Source organism: Cibotium barometz, chromosome 21, assembly GCF_041138505.1.
Source record: "Cibotium barometz isolate CiBa-2024 chromosome 21, ASM4113850v1, whole genome shotgun sequence".
In the NCBI taxonomy this organism is placed as follows: domain Eukaryota; kingdom Viridiplantae; phylum Streptophyta; class Polypodiopsida; order Cyatheales; family Cibotiaceae; genus Cibotium; species Cibotium barometz.
Window position 1 is genome coordinate 10,467,709 of NC_141066.1, and position 18,907 is coordinate 10,486,615.

The 18,907-nt window shown below is 40.7% G+C and overlaps 1 protein-coding gene and 1 pseudogene across 1 annotated transcript; one reads left to right on the forward strand and one right to left on the reverse strand.

The window, feature by feature from the left end:
* The first annotated feature begins 514 nt into the window (after window positions 1-514).
* On the forward strand, window positions 515-15,771 carry LOC147626827 (uncharacterized; annotated as a pseudogene).
* Window positions 13,763-14,377, reverse strand: LOC147626828 (uncharacterized). The gene has a single exon (XM_086816059.1). The coding sequence runs from the start codon at window positions 14,375-14,377 to the stop codon at window positions 13,763-13,765; it is 615 nt and encodes a 204-aa protein (XP_086672185.1).
* Window positions 15,772-18,907: the final 3,136 nt, after the last annotated feature.

The following is an 18,907-nucleotide window of genomic DNA, read 5'->3' on the forward strand; positions in this document are numbered from 1 at the left end:
AAGTGAACTCGGTCAGTTGGGATTCATTCTAAGTTGTTTTGGGACAGTTTTAGTGCTGTTATGTTGGCAAAATTCTTCCAAAACTTGTAAACTTCAGCATGAACAGGTAGAGTGCCCAATTGCACTCCCGCTTTCTATTTTCAATCTCTTAATGAAGAAATAAATACCGCAAGGGGTGTCGGACTTCGAGGCCAATCTGGTGTTGAGCGAGGGAGCGAGGATTCTGTTTGTGTGTGTGTCATAAAGTCCAGGTATTTAATTGAAAGAATTACTGCGTTATGTGTCCATAGCCCGGTTTCACCAGCCGCCTTAGGGTTGCCTCCCAAGCTTCAGGGTTTTACCATGGGTAATCTTTTAGCCCTTCGCTCTCGTATGGGCAGCTGCCAATATGAGCCTTGGCCCGATTGAGCTCCTCTCCAACAATGTATTGAGCTCCTCTCTAACAATGTATTGAGCTCTTCTCTAACAATGTATCTCTAGTCTGACATATAGTTGTTTTAAATACATAGATACGATGAGTGACCACGGTCGTAAAGTGAAGTTGGCGATCATCAAGTCTTTGCTACGAGGCACTGGACTTTCTGGAGATTCACTTTCAGAGGTCTTGACAGATTATGTGGAGATGGATGATGTGGGTTTAGATGGCGTGATTGAGATTCTTGGGAGATTCAGTATGCCCGTATGACCTGGTGAGGGTACATCCTCCCAGCCACATGCAAGAGTGGAGACGTCTTGGCATGCACATATACTACTGCGCATCGGTAAGCTTCTTGATTGATAAAATAGTAACGTCATCCATTTTTTACATATAGAATTCTTAATATATATATCCTTTTGATGTCTTTGTTTGCTTAGGACTCCTATCCAAGTTACATCACATCACGAGAGTCAGCGGCTTACTCCTGATGTACCTCCTAGTACTCAGGTGACACCTGATTCACAGGGTAGTGGCCATTCCTCCCGCAGGTATATCTTTTATGGTGATTACCGATTAAATATCAAGTATTTTTTACAAACTCACATCTCAATATATCGTATGTTTGTATTGCGCGTAGGCATCAGCGGTGGCAGAGTACCACACCACCAGTGCCCCCACCAGTGCCGATGCGCACGTGCATTGGGACTTTGGGTGTCACATGCGACATCACACCTGATGGGGGTATCCTTCAGGTCGGAGCCGGCATCACCCTCAGACGACGGATGAGAGATCTTTGCATGTCATATCTACAATGAGTTCATATACCATGGTAGTAAGTATTATTTAACATAAAGAATATGAATTACAATTTTTTATTTGAATTACTAACTGACTTTATTTTGCAATGTAGCGATCAACTCGAGGATGACAAGAAATATGTCATCAACACACTGGAGACGGATTTTGGGGCAGGATGGAGTCGAAAGTGGTTGCTGAAACAAATGTGTAAACTCCTGAGTCATCGACGTGACAATGCACGGTAAGTAGAGAGAGAGAAATGAAACAAAATGAAATGCTATATTTACGTCTTCAAAAGGCCAAAATGACCTATGAGACCAAAAAGTTACCCCCAGAGAGCTATGATACCAATGGGCAGCATGGGGTGTGTTGCGGTTAAGGGTACTGCGGGTAGTCACTGAGGGTGCTGTTGGAACTACTGCCATGAAATGCTAGAAGACTGCTGGCTTCGATGGTCTACTGCTAGGCCAAGTCGATCCAGGGAACCTTGCTTGATTGCGGGTACTGAAGGTTGAAATGCTGATACTGGGGTTGAAACACGAGATAGAAGCCTTGGTAGAGGAGGGGAATCGAATCCCGATACAAACTTTCTTTCATTGAACTTGGAGTTAAAATTACCCTGTACACAACTAGAGTAAGAAAAACGAGTTTGAGGGGAATCGAACCCCGACACTAGCCATATGAGGCTATCACCACCACGAGACTCCCCACCACCCACCCTTGTTAGTAAGTTTATATTTAAAAAAAAACAAGACTTCACAATGAATGATTTTGAGATTAAATCTTACCGAACATAGGCTGATCCGTACGTAAGACTAATGGTCCTCATCATCATCTCTGAGATAAACCGTCAATAAAATTTCACCTTCATTATCCTTGTTGACTTCTTCGAACTCCTCGATCGTTAAATTTGTGTTCACGTTCATTTCCTCCGTAGGCTCGACATCCATTGTTTCCTCCTCTTCGGTGTGTGTAGTGTCAGAGTCTGGATCGTTGTCGTTCTCATCACCTACAATGTCATCATGATCGACGGATAGAAGAATTCTACACCTCTCTGAGGTCGATGTGTCTAGATTCGAGGATGTAATCAAATCATCCTAATCCACTGTCTCAGAGTCAACGCTATCAAACAAGTGTCGACCTCTAGGTTGGACATTCACAACGTGCCACCATGGATGAGCATCTGTATTCTAGTAAAAGAATGCTTGTTCAACATGAGTTGGCAGAATGTAAGGCTCTTTTGTTGCATGCAATAACTTCGAGGAGTCGACGGACCAAAATCCGGACGGTTCTCTTTTCATTGTGGCATTATTGCCTTTATACCCGGCACGGAACCAATCCACCTTCAAAACCACCTGTCAAAATACACGAATCAAAACTTTAGAATTATGTATAGCTTTAAGAAATCTACATGTTATTGTTGCATGAAGAGAGATCTCATTTACCTGCTTGAAGATACGATATGATACTTCATAAATGCCGACTATGGTTCCCACGTAACCAAGTTCACTGTCGATAAGATTTGTGTCTCTTGAACTTGCACGTGATAATTGCTTAAAAGAGGCAACAACGCAAGAATCCTGAGTTAGATGTAAGTCGTCAATAGATTTTATCCGACGATGTTGTCCATAAGCCCACATGCTGGTATACATTCGAGCCTACACCAAAACATAAATTATTAAAAAAAATTTGAGATTCATTTGTTTAGTTAAGAGTTTTCAAAACCAAACAAGTTACCTATAAACTCTCTTTGTTCCGTAGAGATTGGCTCATGGTCACTAACCGCATGTTGCTTACGGGTGTATAACCAATCCATGAAAGTAGGTACGTCCCCGTCGTTATTTACATTGGTTTGAAGTCTAGATCTCCTCTTTTTTATGTCTACCAACTCGTTTGCTTGCAAGTTCCTCCTCGTACTCATCAACAAATTGTTGCATGCATTCGCTATTATAGACAATGAAAGTAGAAATATCCAATTTATCTTGGATCTTAAGTCGAAAAGGGACTCCCTTATCGAACAATACCTCGTCATACATGGTAGAAGACGACTCATTTGTCCATATGGGTGGAGCTTCAGAATCGATTTTCTCAAGGTATTCACAAATGTAATACATGCATTCTTCAAGCATCCATCCCTCTGCCATAGAACCCTCTGGTCTTGCTTTTTGACGTACATAACCTTTCAATACTCCCATAAACCTCTCGACTCAAAACATCCATCGAGTGCTGACAATACGAGCGAGCTCTATCTCATCTACTAGATGGATTAGAAGATTAACCTGGATATCAAAAAAGGAGGTTGGAAATTCCTTTTCCATTAAACAAAGAAGCTCTATACATTCACATTTCTTTTGTGGAATTGACCCTTTGGCAATCTCTTTAGATGTAATCCATCTATCAGTAAAAGAAAGAAGATATTAGAGATGTTATTTAATAAAGAAGATATGAAATAAAATTTTATACTAAAAATTAATGAGTGATAAATACCTTGCAAAGCAATCCAAGGCGATATATCACATCTCGGACTCCTCTTATAGTACATCCATCAATAACAAGGGGTAGAACATGCTACATACATGATTAATCCGATCAACAAACATACAAGAAAATAAATACTTTCAAAGATCTGAATAGATTTACCTTCACAAAATTGTGCCAATCGTGTGTTTTTAAACCACACAAGCTCTTGTCATCTAGAGTGAACATGTTTCGACAAGATGCCTGTAGGCGTACGAATCGACTGAATCTTCCCAGTCTCCAGCTCTTCTATCTTGAGCACCATGGGGAAGGCTCGTAGGTTGTCTCACGTCGAGTTTCATCATAAAGTGGCCATAGATTGGGCTTTGAGTTTTGATCCTTTAAGTCATTTCTCGCAACCGCTGTATCTTTCAAGCCAACGAGGTGTTGCCATAAGGTTTGACCAACGTTCTTGAATATGTGCATGGGATCAAGAAGATGAAATATCCTCAAATCCTTCCAATATTCCAAAGTATACCATATCGAAGGACTTTGAGCTACAGTACGTTTTCCTCTCACTCGCTGCTTTAAAGCATCATCATCATCGCCGCTTATGATCTCCGACTCCGGATCGATAGCGGGTCCAATAGTCCACTTTAGATACCAATCCTTTGGTGTCATTGGTATTGGACATCTCCCTTCTTCTACCTTTCCATTAAAATGTATGGCTTGCCTTCTATCTCGTAGATAATGATCCTGAGATAAAAATCGTCTATGTCGAAGATATATATTTTTGTTGAGGTTTTTGCTATAAGTCGATCTCAACCAATCACCACAAATTGGACAAGCTTTATAACCCTTGGTACATATCCCTGTATGGAAAACATAACAAAGATGATTAGCATAATGAACATCGTACAAACTTATGAAAGAATATATATATTTAAACCATTTACCTGAGCAAAAACCATATCCTAGAAAGTCGTGGATAGTCCATGCTAAAATTCCACGAACAATGAACTGTCTTTGACCGATGCTTCTGGACATATCCATGACATCAATCCCTCTCCACAAATCTTGAAGATCGTCGATGAGAGGAGCCAAATAAACATTCAAATCTTTAACTTGTCGTTTTCCCAAAATTAAGAGTGAGAGCATTAAATGCTCTTTCTTAATGCTGAGATACGGGGGTACACTACAACGGATCGGGCTCATACCCGCGCTCCTAGCCGCTAAAAATGACTTGTGAAAAAAAGTAGCGGGCCCGTGTATCGGCGCGTGTATCATCGCGGCCAGAGACATGCGTGTAAAGTGCGTGTATAGTACCACTCAGACGCGCGTACACACGGGTGTGTAGCCGCGTTCTTTTCACAGACGCATTGATACACGCCGCTATACACGCTTTTTCTTATTTTAGACGCGCTTATACACGGGTGTATAGCCGCGTCCTGTTCAGTTCAAATGTCCCAGACGCGTTTCTACCTGCGTTTGTACACGCGTTTCTTTAATTTAGATGTGCTTATACACGCGTAATTACCAGTTTATACGCATTAATACACGCGGATTTTCCAGGGTATCCGCGTAGATACACGCGAGTTTTAGCAGTTCTGACGCGTTTATACACGCGAACAGAGAGCAAAAAAAAAAATCCAGAGAGTGCTATTTGGTGCCTGAATACTGTTCCAGCATTCCAGCACCCAATAGCACTCTTTGGTTTTTTTTTTTTGTGCATTAGACCATCCCATTAGACCATCCACGAAGAACATATGCACGAGGGAGATTAAGACAAGAACGACATGAATGCATACATTGTCATTACACGATTCAAGACAGACATGAATGTAATACTATCGATCAATCAATTCAATATTACTATCAAAATTTCATACATGTATACAAGGGAGTCCATATCTCGAAGTAGCCCATGGCTTGAGTTTACAAAAAAATATATACAATCACATCCTCAATATGGAATGTGATACTATAAGTCTGAGTACTACTCAGACCCAGATGATGACTCGGTGCTCCCTCCATGCTCAGATGAGCTCACATCGCTCGGAATGTCCGAGGAGTAGTGCTCACGTCCACCCTCTGCAGCGGCGGCCGGTGGATCATCAGCAGCTTGTGCCTGTTCAAGTAATATATACTATATAAGTATATATATATGCAATTCAATAAACCAAAACCATTCGTTACGAATTTTCAAGTACCTGTCGACCGTATGGTCTCATGGCCATCTCAAACTGCGCGTCCGTAATACGTCCCTCGGCTCTGAAGATGGCCCACGTGTCACGTCTGCTATGCCGGCGAGCATACGCAGTATCGTGGGTTGTGGGCTTCCTCCCCGTAACCCGTCGCTGTATCATAATCAACACAATTTGTAAGATTAAAACAATCATAGAATCAATGAATTAAGTAAACAATCAAATAAAGTGGCAGGATACTTACGAACTCTGCCTCCCATGACTCGACGCCGCCAGATCCGAAATGTGAAGATCCAATGGTCTCCATCTGGATCCGTCGTGCCTCCACATGCTGCCTGCTCTTCACGCCACCCTCTGCTCGTTTCTTTGCCTCCTTCCACTCGCGTTTGTGTGCAGTGGGCAGGTTTCTCGGTAGGATAGCCACCCGCAGCTACATTTAGCCGGTCATTGTACGCGAGTTTTTTAAGGTGAGATCTTTTATTACTTAAGATCTCCCTTATTCGCGTCCTTCCCCATACATCCGAGAATGTAGCATGTGGGGGATTGGGGTACCAACTATGTACAGCCTCTATCACCTCCCCAACTAATCAGCTATTTTGATCTTTAAATTTAATAAAACAATTTCTATATGAGTTTGATACTACCCCACGCATGTACTCCATTACCTCCCTCCCCCTCGCATCCATCACTATCCCGCCCCTATCCGTCACATCATAGCAGACTACTCTCTCTATCTCTCTCATCTCCTCCTCTTCCGAACTGTCTCCTCTAACTCTTCTCTCTCTATCTCCTCTCTCACCGCATGCCCTACTACCTCCCCCACTTCCCCCACCTCCCCCACCAAAAGCACCCGCCGCATCCTCCACTCCCACTCTTCCTACTGCTGCGGGTGGAGTCACGACTGGGGGATTGTCTACGTGACGGTGGCTGTGAGCCCTGACGTGACGGTGGCTCTGAGGGAGCACGTGATGGTGGCTGTGAGGGTGTACGTGAGTGTGTCTGGGACGAGGTATGTCTCCTCGGTGGACGTGGAAGAGGAGAAGCTACATGCCGTCTCGTCGGACTCGGAGGAATAGACGGCACTGGAGTGCCCTGGATACTCACGGTAGGGGTATAGACACCAGGCAGGGAAGGAGGGGGATGGGCATACATATACTCTGTAAGCTCAACCGGACCAGGTTGGCGCCCAAAATGATTCAGCATCTCCATCAGCCAATTGCTGTACGCAAATGGATCGGATGAAGAACCTGGAATATCCATAAAGAACCTGCAACAAACATCTTCATGTACATCATGGGCTGTCTCTTGACTCACACAAATATCATCATTCAAGTCACTTGCCTGCAAATCATGAAATCTGAAACGCCGCAGTCTCCTGCAGAAACGCGTGTATACACCCGTCAAAAAACGCGTGTATACACCCATCCAGAAACGCGTGCATATCCGCGTGAACAAACTCTGCAGACAGGTTACACGCGCTTTTACACGCGTTTCTACACGCGACCTGCAAAATTTTTTTTTCGAAAAGACCGACCCCCGACAAAGACAGAGTGTCCTTATAAAAGGACCAACCATTGTCGCCCCTGTCAGGATGCAGTAACCCAATCGTGTGCAAAAGGACAAACCCAAAGAGCAAAGAGCAAAATAAACAAATCTGACGAAACAGACAAGGCACAGGACAAAGTGACTCATCTCTAAAAAAGTGAGTCTTCTCTGCTCCTTCTCTGCTCCCTCCTTCTCCCGTGTGTGTGCTCCTTTCTCTGCTCCCTCCTTGCTGTTGGAAGAGGCGAAAACAGGCGAAAACGCATGCAGAGTCGATTTCTTAGTTCAAAATCTATATTTGGGGAAGGCGGGCTATTTTTAGTTTAAACATACCGTCGCGTTTATAAACGCGTGTATATTCGCGTGTATAATATTTTAGCTGCGTTGATACACGCGTTTTGCAGAAATTACCCGCGTTAATACACGCGATTTTTAGGAAGTAGCCGCGTTAATACACGTAATTTTTAGGAAATAGCCACGTCAATACACGCGATTTTTGTGCTTTCATTAAAAACATATAATGATTTTGTGTTTTCTGATTTGTACACAGGATGTCATCAACCTCTTCAAGCAGTTCTGGGGAAGATGAGACAATGCGTCATCGTAATCGTGATGTGTGGTTGGGACAACGGATCAAATGTATGTGTAATCGATGTCAAGGATGCATTGTACGAGCACGTTGAATTACCTTGAATCACATCTCCATGTATGGAGAATGGAATCAAACAGGTTTAGAGGTGAGTAGATGTAAATTGATGGTATTCAAATGACTCATGGTATCCAAATTAAATTAATAGAGTTGTAACATATAATTTGATAAATTGAAGCAAGATGCAGTACCACACCCTAACATGGTACCCTACGTGCGACGAGAGCACGTAAAGCGTCGACGAGATGATGCTGGAGCTTCGGGATCTATTGTCAGAGATGAGTGGGAAAGGGATGACAATAACCCTGCACCCCACGAAGTTGTGGAAGAGGAGGTGCTTGATAATATGGTGCGGAATCTTTTTAAGGATGATCCCAAAGGTATGGACGACGATGATATGGAACAAGAGCATCTTTATAAGGCTTCATCGACACCGGTGTTTGAAGGGTGCACATTCTCAGTTTTACGTGCTTCACTTGAACTACTTAATATACAAACAGTTTATGGATGGAGCAATGCAAGTCTTGACGCATTGTTGAAGTAAGCATTCTAACTTACAAATTTGAATTAGTGGTTTAAGGTTTAGGATTTAAGACTAATTATAATTGATGATATTGGATGCAGGCTATTATCAAACATGCTTCCAAAGGAAAATAGACTACCCACCTCAAGAGACATAGCGAGGCGCTATGTGACATCTCTTGGAGGACTGGATTATGATAAAATACATGCATGCGTTAATGATTGCATTCTCTTTCGTGGGACGCATAAGGAGGCTCTACATTGTCCCACTTGTGGTGAAGCAAGGTACAGAACAGATATGAAGAGTTTTGATGTACCTCGTAAAGTCTTGCGACACTTTCCTATAATTCCTCGCATCAAACACATGTTCAAGTGCAAATCCATAGCAGAGCTCATGTCATGGCATTCCTCACATCGATCGGATGATGGCATGTGGAGAATTCCCGCAGACACTCCTGCTTGGAAGCATATTGAAGATGAGTGGCCCAGCTTTAAAACAGAGCCCAGAAACTTGAGACTTGGCCTGGGTATGGATGGAGTGAATCCATTTGGTTTCAAAAGCACCGCATACAGCGTGTGGCCAGTTGTGTTGGTGAATTACAACCTTCCACCATCAATGGCGATCAAGAAGGGACATCTTATGTTATCCCTTCTAATTCCAGGGAAACATAAAGTCAAGCATATGGATGTTTATCTTGAACCACTGATTGATGAGTTGGAGGAACTATGGAGAGGTGTTGCGGTGGTGGACATTAGTAGGCCTCCCTCCTCTCGACACTTCGACTTAAAAGCAGTGTTGATGTGGACAATGCATGACTTTCCAGGATACAGCGATTGTTCTGGTAAGAATTCTAATTACCTCCCTACTCTATTACTATTGGCTATATATATTAATTAGACGGTTTGACTTTATTATTCTAACTTTTATTTATATTTTAACAGGTTTGAAAACATCGGGTAAACATGCATGTCCTGTTTGTGGCCCTTCGTTAGTACATGAGTATGCTGATGGTTTGTGTAAGACTATATTCGATAATCATCATCGATTTCTCCCCTCAGATCATCCTAAATATGTTGCTAGTAAGAGTAACATTCCTCCACAAACACTTCGTGCAAAAGATTGGAAGCGTATTTGGGAGTCTACAACTATTCTTCCTCCAGATGGCATGAACAGGTATAGTGATGTTTTTTCAATCTTGTTTTGTGTAGTCTCTAATTGGATTAAAGGTCACATAGAGCAATCCCTTGTGCAGGTACTCCATTTTTTTCCGGCTGCCATATTGGACCCATCTTAAGATCAACCATCTTCTTGATCCCATGCACATCTTCAAGAATGTGGGATCTGGTATTTGGGAACATATTACTGGTAAACGAGACAATGTTAGCGTACGTGAGGACTTGCGGGTCGCAGGACGTATGCGTCAAGCTTGGCCACGAGAGGTGGGTGGGCACGTTCGTCTTCCGCCTGCACCATGGATTATATCAAAGAAAGAGGAGAAGTAGGTAAAGCAGGCCATCACCACTTTGCGTACTCCCACTGGATGCATGAGATCATTGAAGGGAGCCTTTACAACCACTAAGAAAAGAGGCGTTGAGCAACTATATGGGTTGAAGTCCCACGATTGGCACAAGATGCTTCAAGTAAGTGTTTTCCAAGTCTTGTACGTACGTTGAAATTAAATTTTGTAATGCCATAAACCATAAATGTGCTCTTATGTGCGCAGTTTATACTACCTACTAGCATCGACCATTGTGCGAATAAGAGTTTGAAAAAATGTATTTATAAGATGGGCGAGCTTGTGAGGTATGTAAAACCCATGCTTAGATCACCCTTCATTATACCTTGCAAAATGAACGTGCATGAGGTATAACGTACTATTTATTTATTTTTCAGATATGTTAGTTCCAAAGCAATTGATCCAGCCACGTTGGATGATGCGCGTGTTATGGCAGTGGAGGTGGTTTGTTTGGTAGAGGAGACTTTTCCGCGAACCATTCTCACAAGTCAACTACATCTCATTGTGCATTTAGTGGACGAAATTGCTTTATGTGGTACTGTGCATGCACGCTGGATATTCTTCCTAGAGCGCTTCATGAAGACCTTAAAAGACTTTGTGAGGCAAAGTGCAAGGCCTGAAGGAAGCATGGCCGAGGGTTGGTTGATACAAGAGTCTCTTGTATATATTTCAGAATTTCTTGGTCAGGTGGACAGCTCTTTGCCACGACTATGGAGCAATGAAGAGGACTTGAGGATGACCTCTATTGTGCCTCAAGAAAAAGGAGAGAGTAAAGTAATTGACAGAACATTGTTTGATGATCTCAATTTCACTTGTATCCTTAATAGTGATGTGATGAGCAGATGGGTTACAAGATATGAGGATGCAAAGACAAAAAGGCAAGCAGAAAGAGCTCTCTTTCGGAGGCAACATGGCTCTCGGAAGGCGTACCCTAAGCATCTAGCAACACTTCCGAATGATATCCATGTTGATTGGTTGCATGAGGAAATGGAGAGAGCAGAGAGCGACGAGGGGCTACATATCACGGCGGAAGAATGGGAGTATGCACGAGGATGCATGTCAAAGGTACATAGAACTAATGTTTTGCATTAGTTGTAAGTGATTTGCTTTTAATATTTATTCACATTGCTTACACAAATATTGCTTCTATTTTGGTCCAGTGTACTATGTTCAATGCTATATGGTGTGAAGGCAAGCATTTTCGAACACAAAGAATTGATGAAAAGAGAAATACATAAGATTGCGGTGTCATTAGTAGCTTTGAGGGAGCTAATGGAAAAATGGATGATTATTGTGGCATAATCCAAGACATATTTAGGCTTGACTTTCGTCGCTTCTTTGTGTATGTTTTGGATGTCAAATGGCAAATGAACGTGGTGGAAAAAGGGCCTGATGCAACGATAAAACGCCATGCAAGTGGATATGTAACTATTGACTCTACAAAGTTCTGGCAAACAAAGAAAGATAGGCTCGTATTGCCACAACAATGTGAGCAGGTATGCATTTTTTTACTAATGTGTTTCATGTACATATATATCTAAGCTCGCGTACCCCTTGACTTTTGATATGCTAATTAATTACTGTACTGTGTGTATTTGAGTAGGTTATCTATCTACCAATGGTGCATGACATCAAATGGTGGTACGTCATCCCTATTGCACCACGTTCCAAAGTGATGTATAATACATTCACTGATATGGAGCATATGGAGGATGTAACAAGCCGCAATGAAGATGATGTCGAACATGCCATTGAAGATGTTGTGATCGATGATCAAGAAATAAGAGATGATCATGATAATGAGGATGAGCATGCCATTTCTCATGATCATGAGAATGACCCTACCATTGAGGATGATGGTGATGTTGATGAGGATGATCAGGACATCGATACCATTATCAATGGAGTACAGAATATCGATAGTGGAATAAATTTAATCGTAGCCTTACCAATTGATCAAATGGATATTGATGTTGATCGTTTGGCAAGGATGGATCTTATTGAAGATGAGATCGAACCCTAACCAATCCGTCACTGTATGTTCTAAATTGATGACATTTCTATCATCTCATATGCATGATTTATTTTTGAATATATTTCATTGTTGTAAATGCATGTAATGGGATTGTGTAATGATGTATACTGTAATGTACTATGAGATGGTTTAAGGAAAATAGTTTTTAATTTTGTAAAGGAATTCAGTTTTTCTTCAGTTTTTCTCTGCCATGCGTGTATTAATCCGTGTATAGTAGCGTGTATTTATCCGTGTATAATAGCGAGTATTACCCCGTGAATATTATCGTGTATAGATGCGTGTATTACTGCGTGTATATAAACGCGTTTATACACGCGTTGATAAATGCAAACATACACGCGAACTTAAATGCTAAAATACACGCGCCCGATTCTATTCAAATACAAGCACGACCATACACGCGTTCGTAATTTATCGCGTGTATGAAACGCGTATATGGCAGCATTGTCTTGTAGTGGTAGATTATAGTTAATAACTACCACTGGCCATGTAGACCATTTACTTGATCTCATTGAAAATGGATTCACGCCATCCAATGCTACACCCATCTTTAAATGGTGTGGTTCTTTTGCAAAATCTGGCCATCGCAGATCAATATGATCAAATGCAGGACAATCTGATGGAATTTGCATTACATCTTTGCTCTTGTGCTCCGCTCCCCATGTCATAAGCTTAGCTAATTCGGGACATTGGAACATATGTTTTATACGCGGCGGAGTCAGGGGAAAATGTATCAATACCTTTCAAGGGACCTTACCTTTCTCCTCTTTAACGAGGAGTTTGACATTTTGGACATGTCACACCGTCCTTTTACTGACCTCTATATAAAATACAATCGTTGGGACATGCATGTATAGAAGAATAGTCAAGTCCAAGACTACTTATCATCTTCTTCACCTCATCATGTGATGTAGGAAGGGAATTGCTTGTCGGCAAGAACTTCTGAGAGAGTAGCCTGCAAAGTCCATTAAAAATATGATCAATAAGAACAAAACATATTGTGATTACTCCTAAAATATTTACATTTAAAAAAATGTTAGATTGTTACATACTTCAAAAGTGCTGAAATGGATATATTACTCCATCCAAAACGGTTTTGAAGATTCAGAATAAGTAAGCTTGCACTGAGTCGTGTCAGTTGGCTTCTTGCGTAGATACGCTTTAGAGCTTCTTCTCGAAGATACTTCTCGTTGTTATTAGGAATATCACTCGCACTATTATTTTGATACCAATCCTCAATAAAATCAGACATGCCATTGTCGTCATCAAAGATATGGTCCCGCACATTATTGAAGTCCTGAGAATATTGATTTTTTAGTCTTGCATACGCATTAGGATCACTCCTATGTAGGATCCTCATGCACTCTATTGACGTGAGATGCGTCATGTGAACATTGATTTGTGATATTGTCGATGTCACAATCCGAAATCTACATATTTAAAGGCAATATCAATAGCATGCTTCTATATAAAAGAAAAGATAGATACAAAACAGTTACAGATAATAAAAAATGATTATCAAATTAAAATAGAGATAGTAGAGAACGTGGTGCAAATTAAACTATAGAATTAGGGTACAAGAGGTCCAAATAACATTAGGAAATGTATATAATGAAGCTCTCAATCCTCATCTAGTAAGGATGCTCGTGGAGGTCTACACCATCCATAATTGACCAGCAATTCATCACAAGCACGTAATGATCTAATAGCATTGACAACTATGTATCTTTCTACATCCCTGGTCATATGTTCTGGTTCATGACTATTCTCACACTCCACGAACATGCAATTGGTTCTTGAACTCATCCCTCGACTACTATTGATTAAACCTGCTATGTTTCCTTGAGAGTAAGGTCTTCTATCAACATAGAGTCTTTGTCCTTCTGCATGTGTGATCCCTCTATCAGAAAGAGAGGCTGCATTGAGACATAATCCATAAGTACTCATGCTCTGAATGTAGCGAGTAAGCTGATGCCATGGACCCCATCTATATATAGGTCCACAGAAAGACATAAGTGTAACCTCTGAACGAGGGGGCACATGTAAATCCTGTGCAATAAAGAGGCCTCGTCCTGCTCCACTAATGGTAGATGGAGCAATCATGTAGCGACTGCCCCAGAAGCTGAAAACCACTCCATCTAAAGGAAGTGATCCTCTCTGCCATCCTCCGTATCGTCTGCGATCATACGTCTGTACTAGATGTAAACGAGTAGGCAACGGATGATCTCCACCCATCTCGGCCTCCAAAGCAAGAGGTAGAGAATGTCGAGAAACCTCGAGCTGCAGCAGCTGACAAGTGACCTGTCCGTGCCATGTGCGAGGGACATGTGCACCACTGATAGTGAAGTCATCCTCGTCATCAAGTGAATATACCTACATATATGATATGGTTACATTATATATGAGCCTTTGATTTATAAAATAACCAATAATAAAACTAAGGGAGAAGAGTCACATACCATAGGTCGATGTCGCTCCTCAAGTGGCGGTGCTCGCTCAAAAGTACCATGAGTCATCTCATGTGAAAAGCACTCCCATCGTAGCCTCCGATATGTGCCACGACAACGAGTGCACCAGCATATAATAGACTCATCGTAGTAGAAATCATCATAAACGGGTTCATGTGCAGTATTGAAACTCTGTGCACCCCAATCACCACACGAGTAGGAGGTGGTGGTGTACCCTCTGATTGGTCCGAAATTGATTTTTAAGTACCATAAAAACACGAGTCATTAATCAAATGATCGAGAAGAAAAAAGCAATGCATGAAACAAAACATTGAAATCTAACAAGTTCTATGGTATGCAATATGAAAAATAAACAGACGCTATTGTATGGTGGAGACAAACAAGAGGAGGGCTGATATGTGCATGGAGACATGGCAATACTTCCACAAGGAGAGACGCCTACGCATCACTTTTCCTCTGCAGAAGGTGCGTGCCTTTGCTAATGTATATTGGAATTAATTTAAACTTTAATAGATTGATTCTAATTATTCTCTAATCTATGTGATTTTGTTTAATGAAATTTACATAGACGGCAGCACGAAAGAGACTGCAAGTTGGTCACACATCTAGACTAGGCCGGATGGGTCGAGATGGATCTATGGCCACATTTGTGAGTATAAATCATTCTAATTTTAACTTTCAAAGATACTATTATTGAATGAAGAAATCAATAAGTCTGGTTCTGTCTTCTTGATGCAGACCAATGACTATGGTCGTGCACCTACGGCGCAGGAGATGGAGTACGCTACATACTATGGGTACCGTGCTTTGCAGGCGACACTTCCGGACATGCCTGATCCACTTGTGGGTATCACTGATTTATTTTGTGGTTTATTTTCATATTAACTGTAATATATTCTTATTTAATTTCACTAAGTAATGCAGGAGCAACATGGCGAGGAGGACGTGACAAAGGTGGCTCAACAGGAGGCCGAGGGGCGACGACGAGAGTCTGAGGCGGGCGGCGGCGGAGGCGTGATCCCGGGTGGGGACACGGGTGGTGGCGGTGGTGATGGTGGTGTTGTGGTTGGGGGCACAGGTGGTGGCATTGCTGATGTTGATGATGATTCCGAGTCTCATATTAGTGACTCATATAGTGATGGCTCACGTAGTGATACTTAGTGATCTGTTTTGTATATGAGAGGATTGATCACCACACACTGTAGACACGTGTTCATATATTTGTTGATGATATATATTGACATATGTTCTCGTTGCATCGCTGAATTTGTCTATTGTCAAACAATTAATTATTTGTCGGTAAGTTAATTAGCCTAAGTATGTGCGAGAAGCTAGAACGTTATTTATTTATCTGTATGTTTTAAAACGAAACAAATCCTAAACAAGAAAAGAGGTGAGCCCACAATGTAACACATCAAAAGAAGCAAAAGATTGGCAAGCATCACCAATTTCTCAAAAGCTCTTGGAAAGCTAGATAGAGACAAATCAAAAACTTTATCGCAGTTTCAGTGACTGTTTTTCTATGTTAGGCTCTAATATTAACAAGCTTTTGATTTTCATATTTTTTGCAGGGATCCCTGATTGTACGATACGTATAAACTCAAGCTAACTTTCAAGCCTAAAGATCCGAACCATGAAGTTTCAAAGCACGTGATTTCAAAGTACCAATTTATGTACCACGTACCTGTACCATGTAACCATTTGCAAGTACGAGGTTTCAACATGATACCCAACTTAAGTACCAAGTCTAACACTAAAAAGCTTTCTTTGTTCCCATGTTTATTGCTTAAGGTACCCCAAAGTTAGACCGACCAATTGATACCATATATCATGTATCAATTGCGAGTTCGAAGTTTCATTATGGAGCCTGATACTAAATCAAGTACCAAGCACCGAATCTAGTACCAAGTACCATGTACCAAGTATCAAGTACCATGTACCAATTACTATGGACTATGTACCAGTTTATCAAGTACCATGTACCAATTACTATGGACCATGTACCAATTATCATGTACCATGTACCAATTACTATGGACCATGTACCAATTACTATGGACCATGTACCAATTATCATGTACCATGTACCAATTATCATGTACCAAGTACCATGTACCAAATACCATGTACCAATTACCATGTACCAAGTACAGTGCACCAAGTACCATGTACCAAGTAGCTTGAAAATAGTTATTATTAAAAAAGTTTTTTAATTGCCGTTTTTTGTCCATCCCCATTTTCGTTCGCCGGGATTGCTTACATACATACATACATACATACATACATACATACATGCATGCATGCATGCATACATACATGCATGTATATACATACATACTGAAAGGACCCTTTTTGATATAGACATGTATATACAAAATTTTGGCATAAAGACTTAATTTTTGGTTGTGTATATTTTGCCTCTTAGTAAAATAATATATTTTGAGTCAATTACTAACATGTATCGGGCGTAATAGAAGTACACCACCGTTTGCTTCTAGTCTTCATTTTGAAGGAAAATACGATCTGAAATGCGGATCCGGAAGGAGCCAAAATATCTATGTGAACCGAATGCAGACCGGAATGGAGTTCCGGAAGGCAGAGAGATGGGTACAGAGGAGATCCGGAAGAGTGTGGGATGGGAACTTTTCGCATACAATACGAAAGAATGCGGGACAGGAACCTTCCGCAAGCCGTACGGAAAACCAGTCAGATTCTGTACGGAAATAAGAGAGTATGGGATACCGGATGAGAGCAGATGCCGGATGAGATACATACATACATAATGTCGTACATACATACATATACAATGCATGCATGCATGCATTATGTATGCATAACATATGTATGTACTACTATGTGTGTATGTACTATGTATGTACATACATTATGTATACATATACAATGCATGTATACATGTATATATGTATGTACTACTATGTGTGTATGTACTATGTATGTACATGCACATTGTATATGTGTATGTATATGTATATGTATTATATAGATATATATATAATATGACATATGTACTACATATCACATATATCCGTGCATATATATATACATATATAATGCATGCATGCATGCATTATGTATGCAGAACATATGCATGTACTATTATATGTGTATGTACTATGTATGTACATGCACATTGTATATACATGTGTATGTACTATGTATATACATGCACTATTATATGTGTATGTATATGTATATGTATATGTATATGTATTATATATGTATAGGTTTATGTACATGTATTATATAGATAAAGTAAAGCTTGAAAATAGTTGAAGTTAAATAGAGTTTTTTGAACTGTCGATCTTTGTCCCATCCCCGGGATGGCCCTATCCCCTTCCCCGCTCCCGTTCGTTCAGGAATGCTTACATACATACATACATGCATGCATGCATACAATGTACATACATACATAGATGCATGTATATACATACACACATGCATGGATTCATACAATGTAGATACATATATACATGTGATACACATACATATATACATAATGTCTTACATACATACATATATAATGCATGCATGCTTGCATTATGTATGCATAACATTAAACATATGTATGTACTACTATGTGTGTATGTACTATGTATGTGCATGCACATTGTATATGTGTATGCATATGTATATGTATATGTATTATAAAGATAAAGTAAGGCTTTAAAATAGTTAAAGTTAGAGTGTTTCAATTTCAAAAATTAACAATAAAAGAGAGCTAGATAGCGTTATTTACAAGAATTCATGTTCGTTTATGCACCGGTGTCTAACCAATCCTCGCAAAAACAACGATAGCATGGAGTGCAATCACAATTGCAAGATAGCAAGCGACAAAGAGAGCAACAGTAGGTAGATCATGAGAAAAATATAGACAACATTATGTTTAATGTAAATGAATCAACCGGTATATAAATTTTGTATTTATCCATTTTTTTCCATTGCACGTCATCGCTTAAGCGATGTAATCGTCATAATCGTCACTTAAGCGACGATGTATCATCGCTTAAGCGATCAAACCTCGCTTAAGTGACGTTAAATAACTTTTTAAAATTTCGTCGCTTATGCAACGCATATGCATCGCTACAGAAGTCGCTATTGTTGTCGCTTAAGCGATGTAAGCAAGGGCTCGACGCATCGCATAAGCGACACTTTTGTGTTGCTTCTATCGTCGCTACTACGAGCCCATGGACTAGTAGTGTTAGTACCATAATCCATCGAGTAACTAGATCCCACAGGAAGGTATACCTAGAACTAGAAAGCACAACATGAGATAAAA

What these genes read in the sequence shown, in the direction of transcription:
- LOC147626828 (XM_086816059.1), bottom strand. Translation starts at nt 14,377, where the DNA reads ATGGGTGGAGATCATCCGTTGCCTACTCGTTTACATCTAGTACAGACG.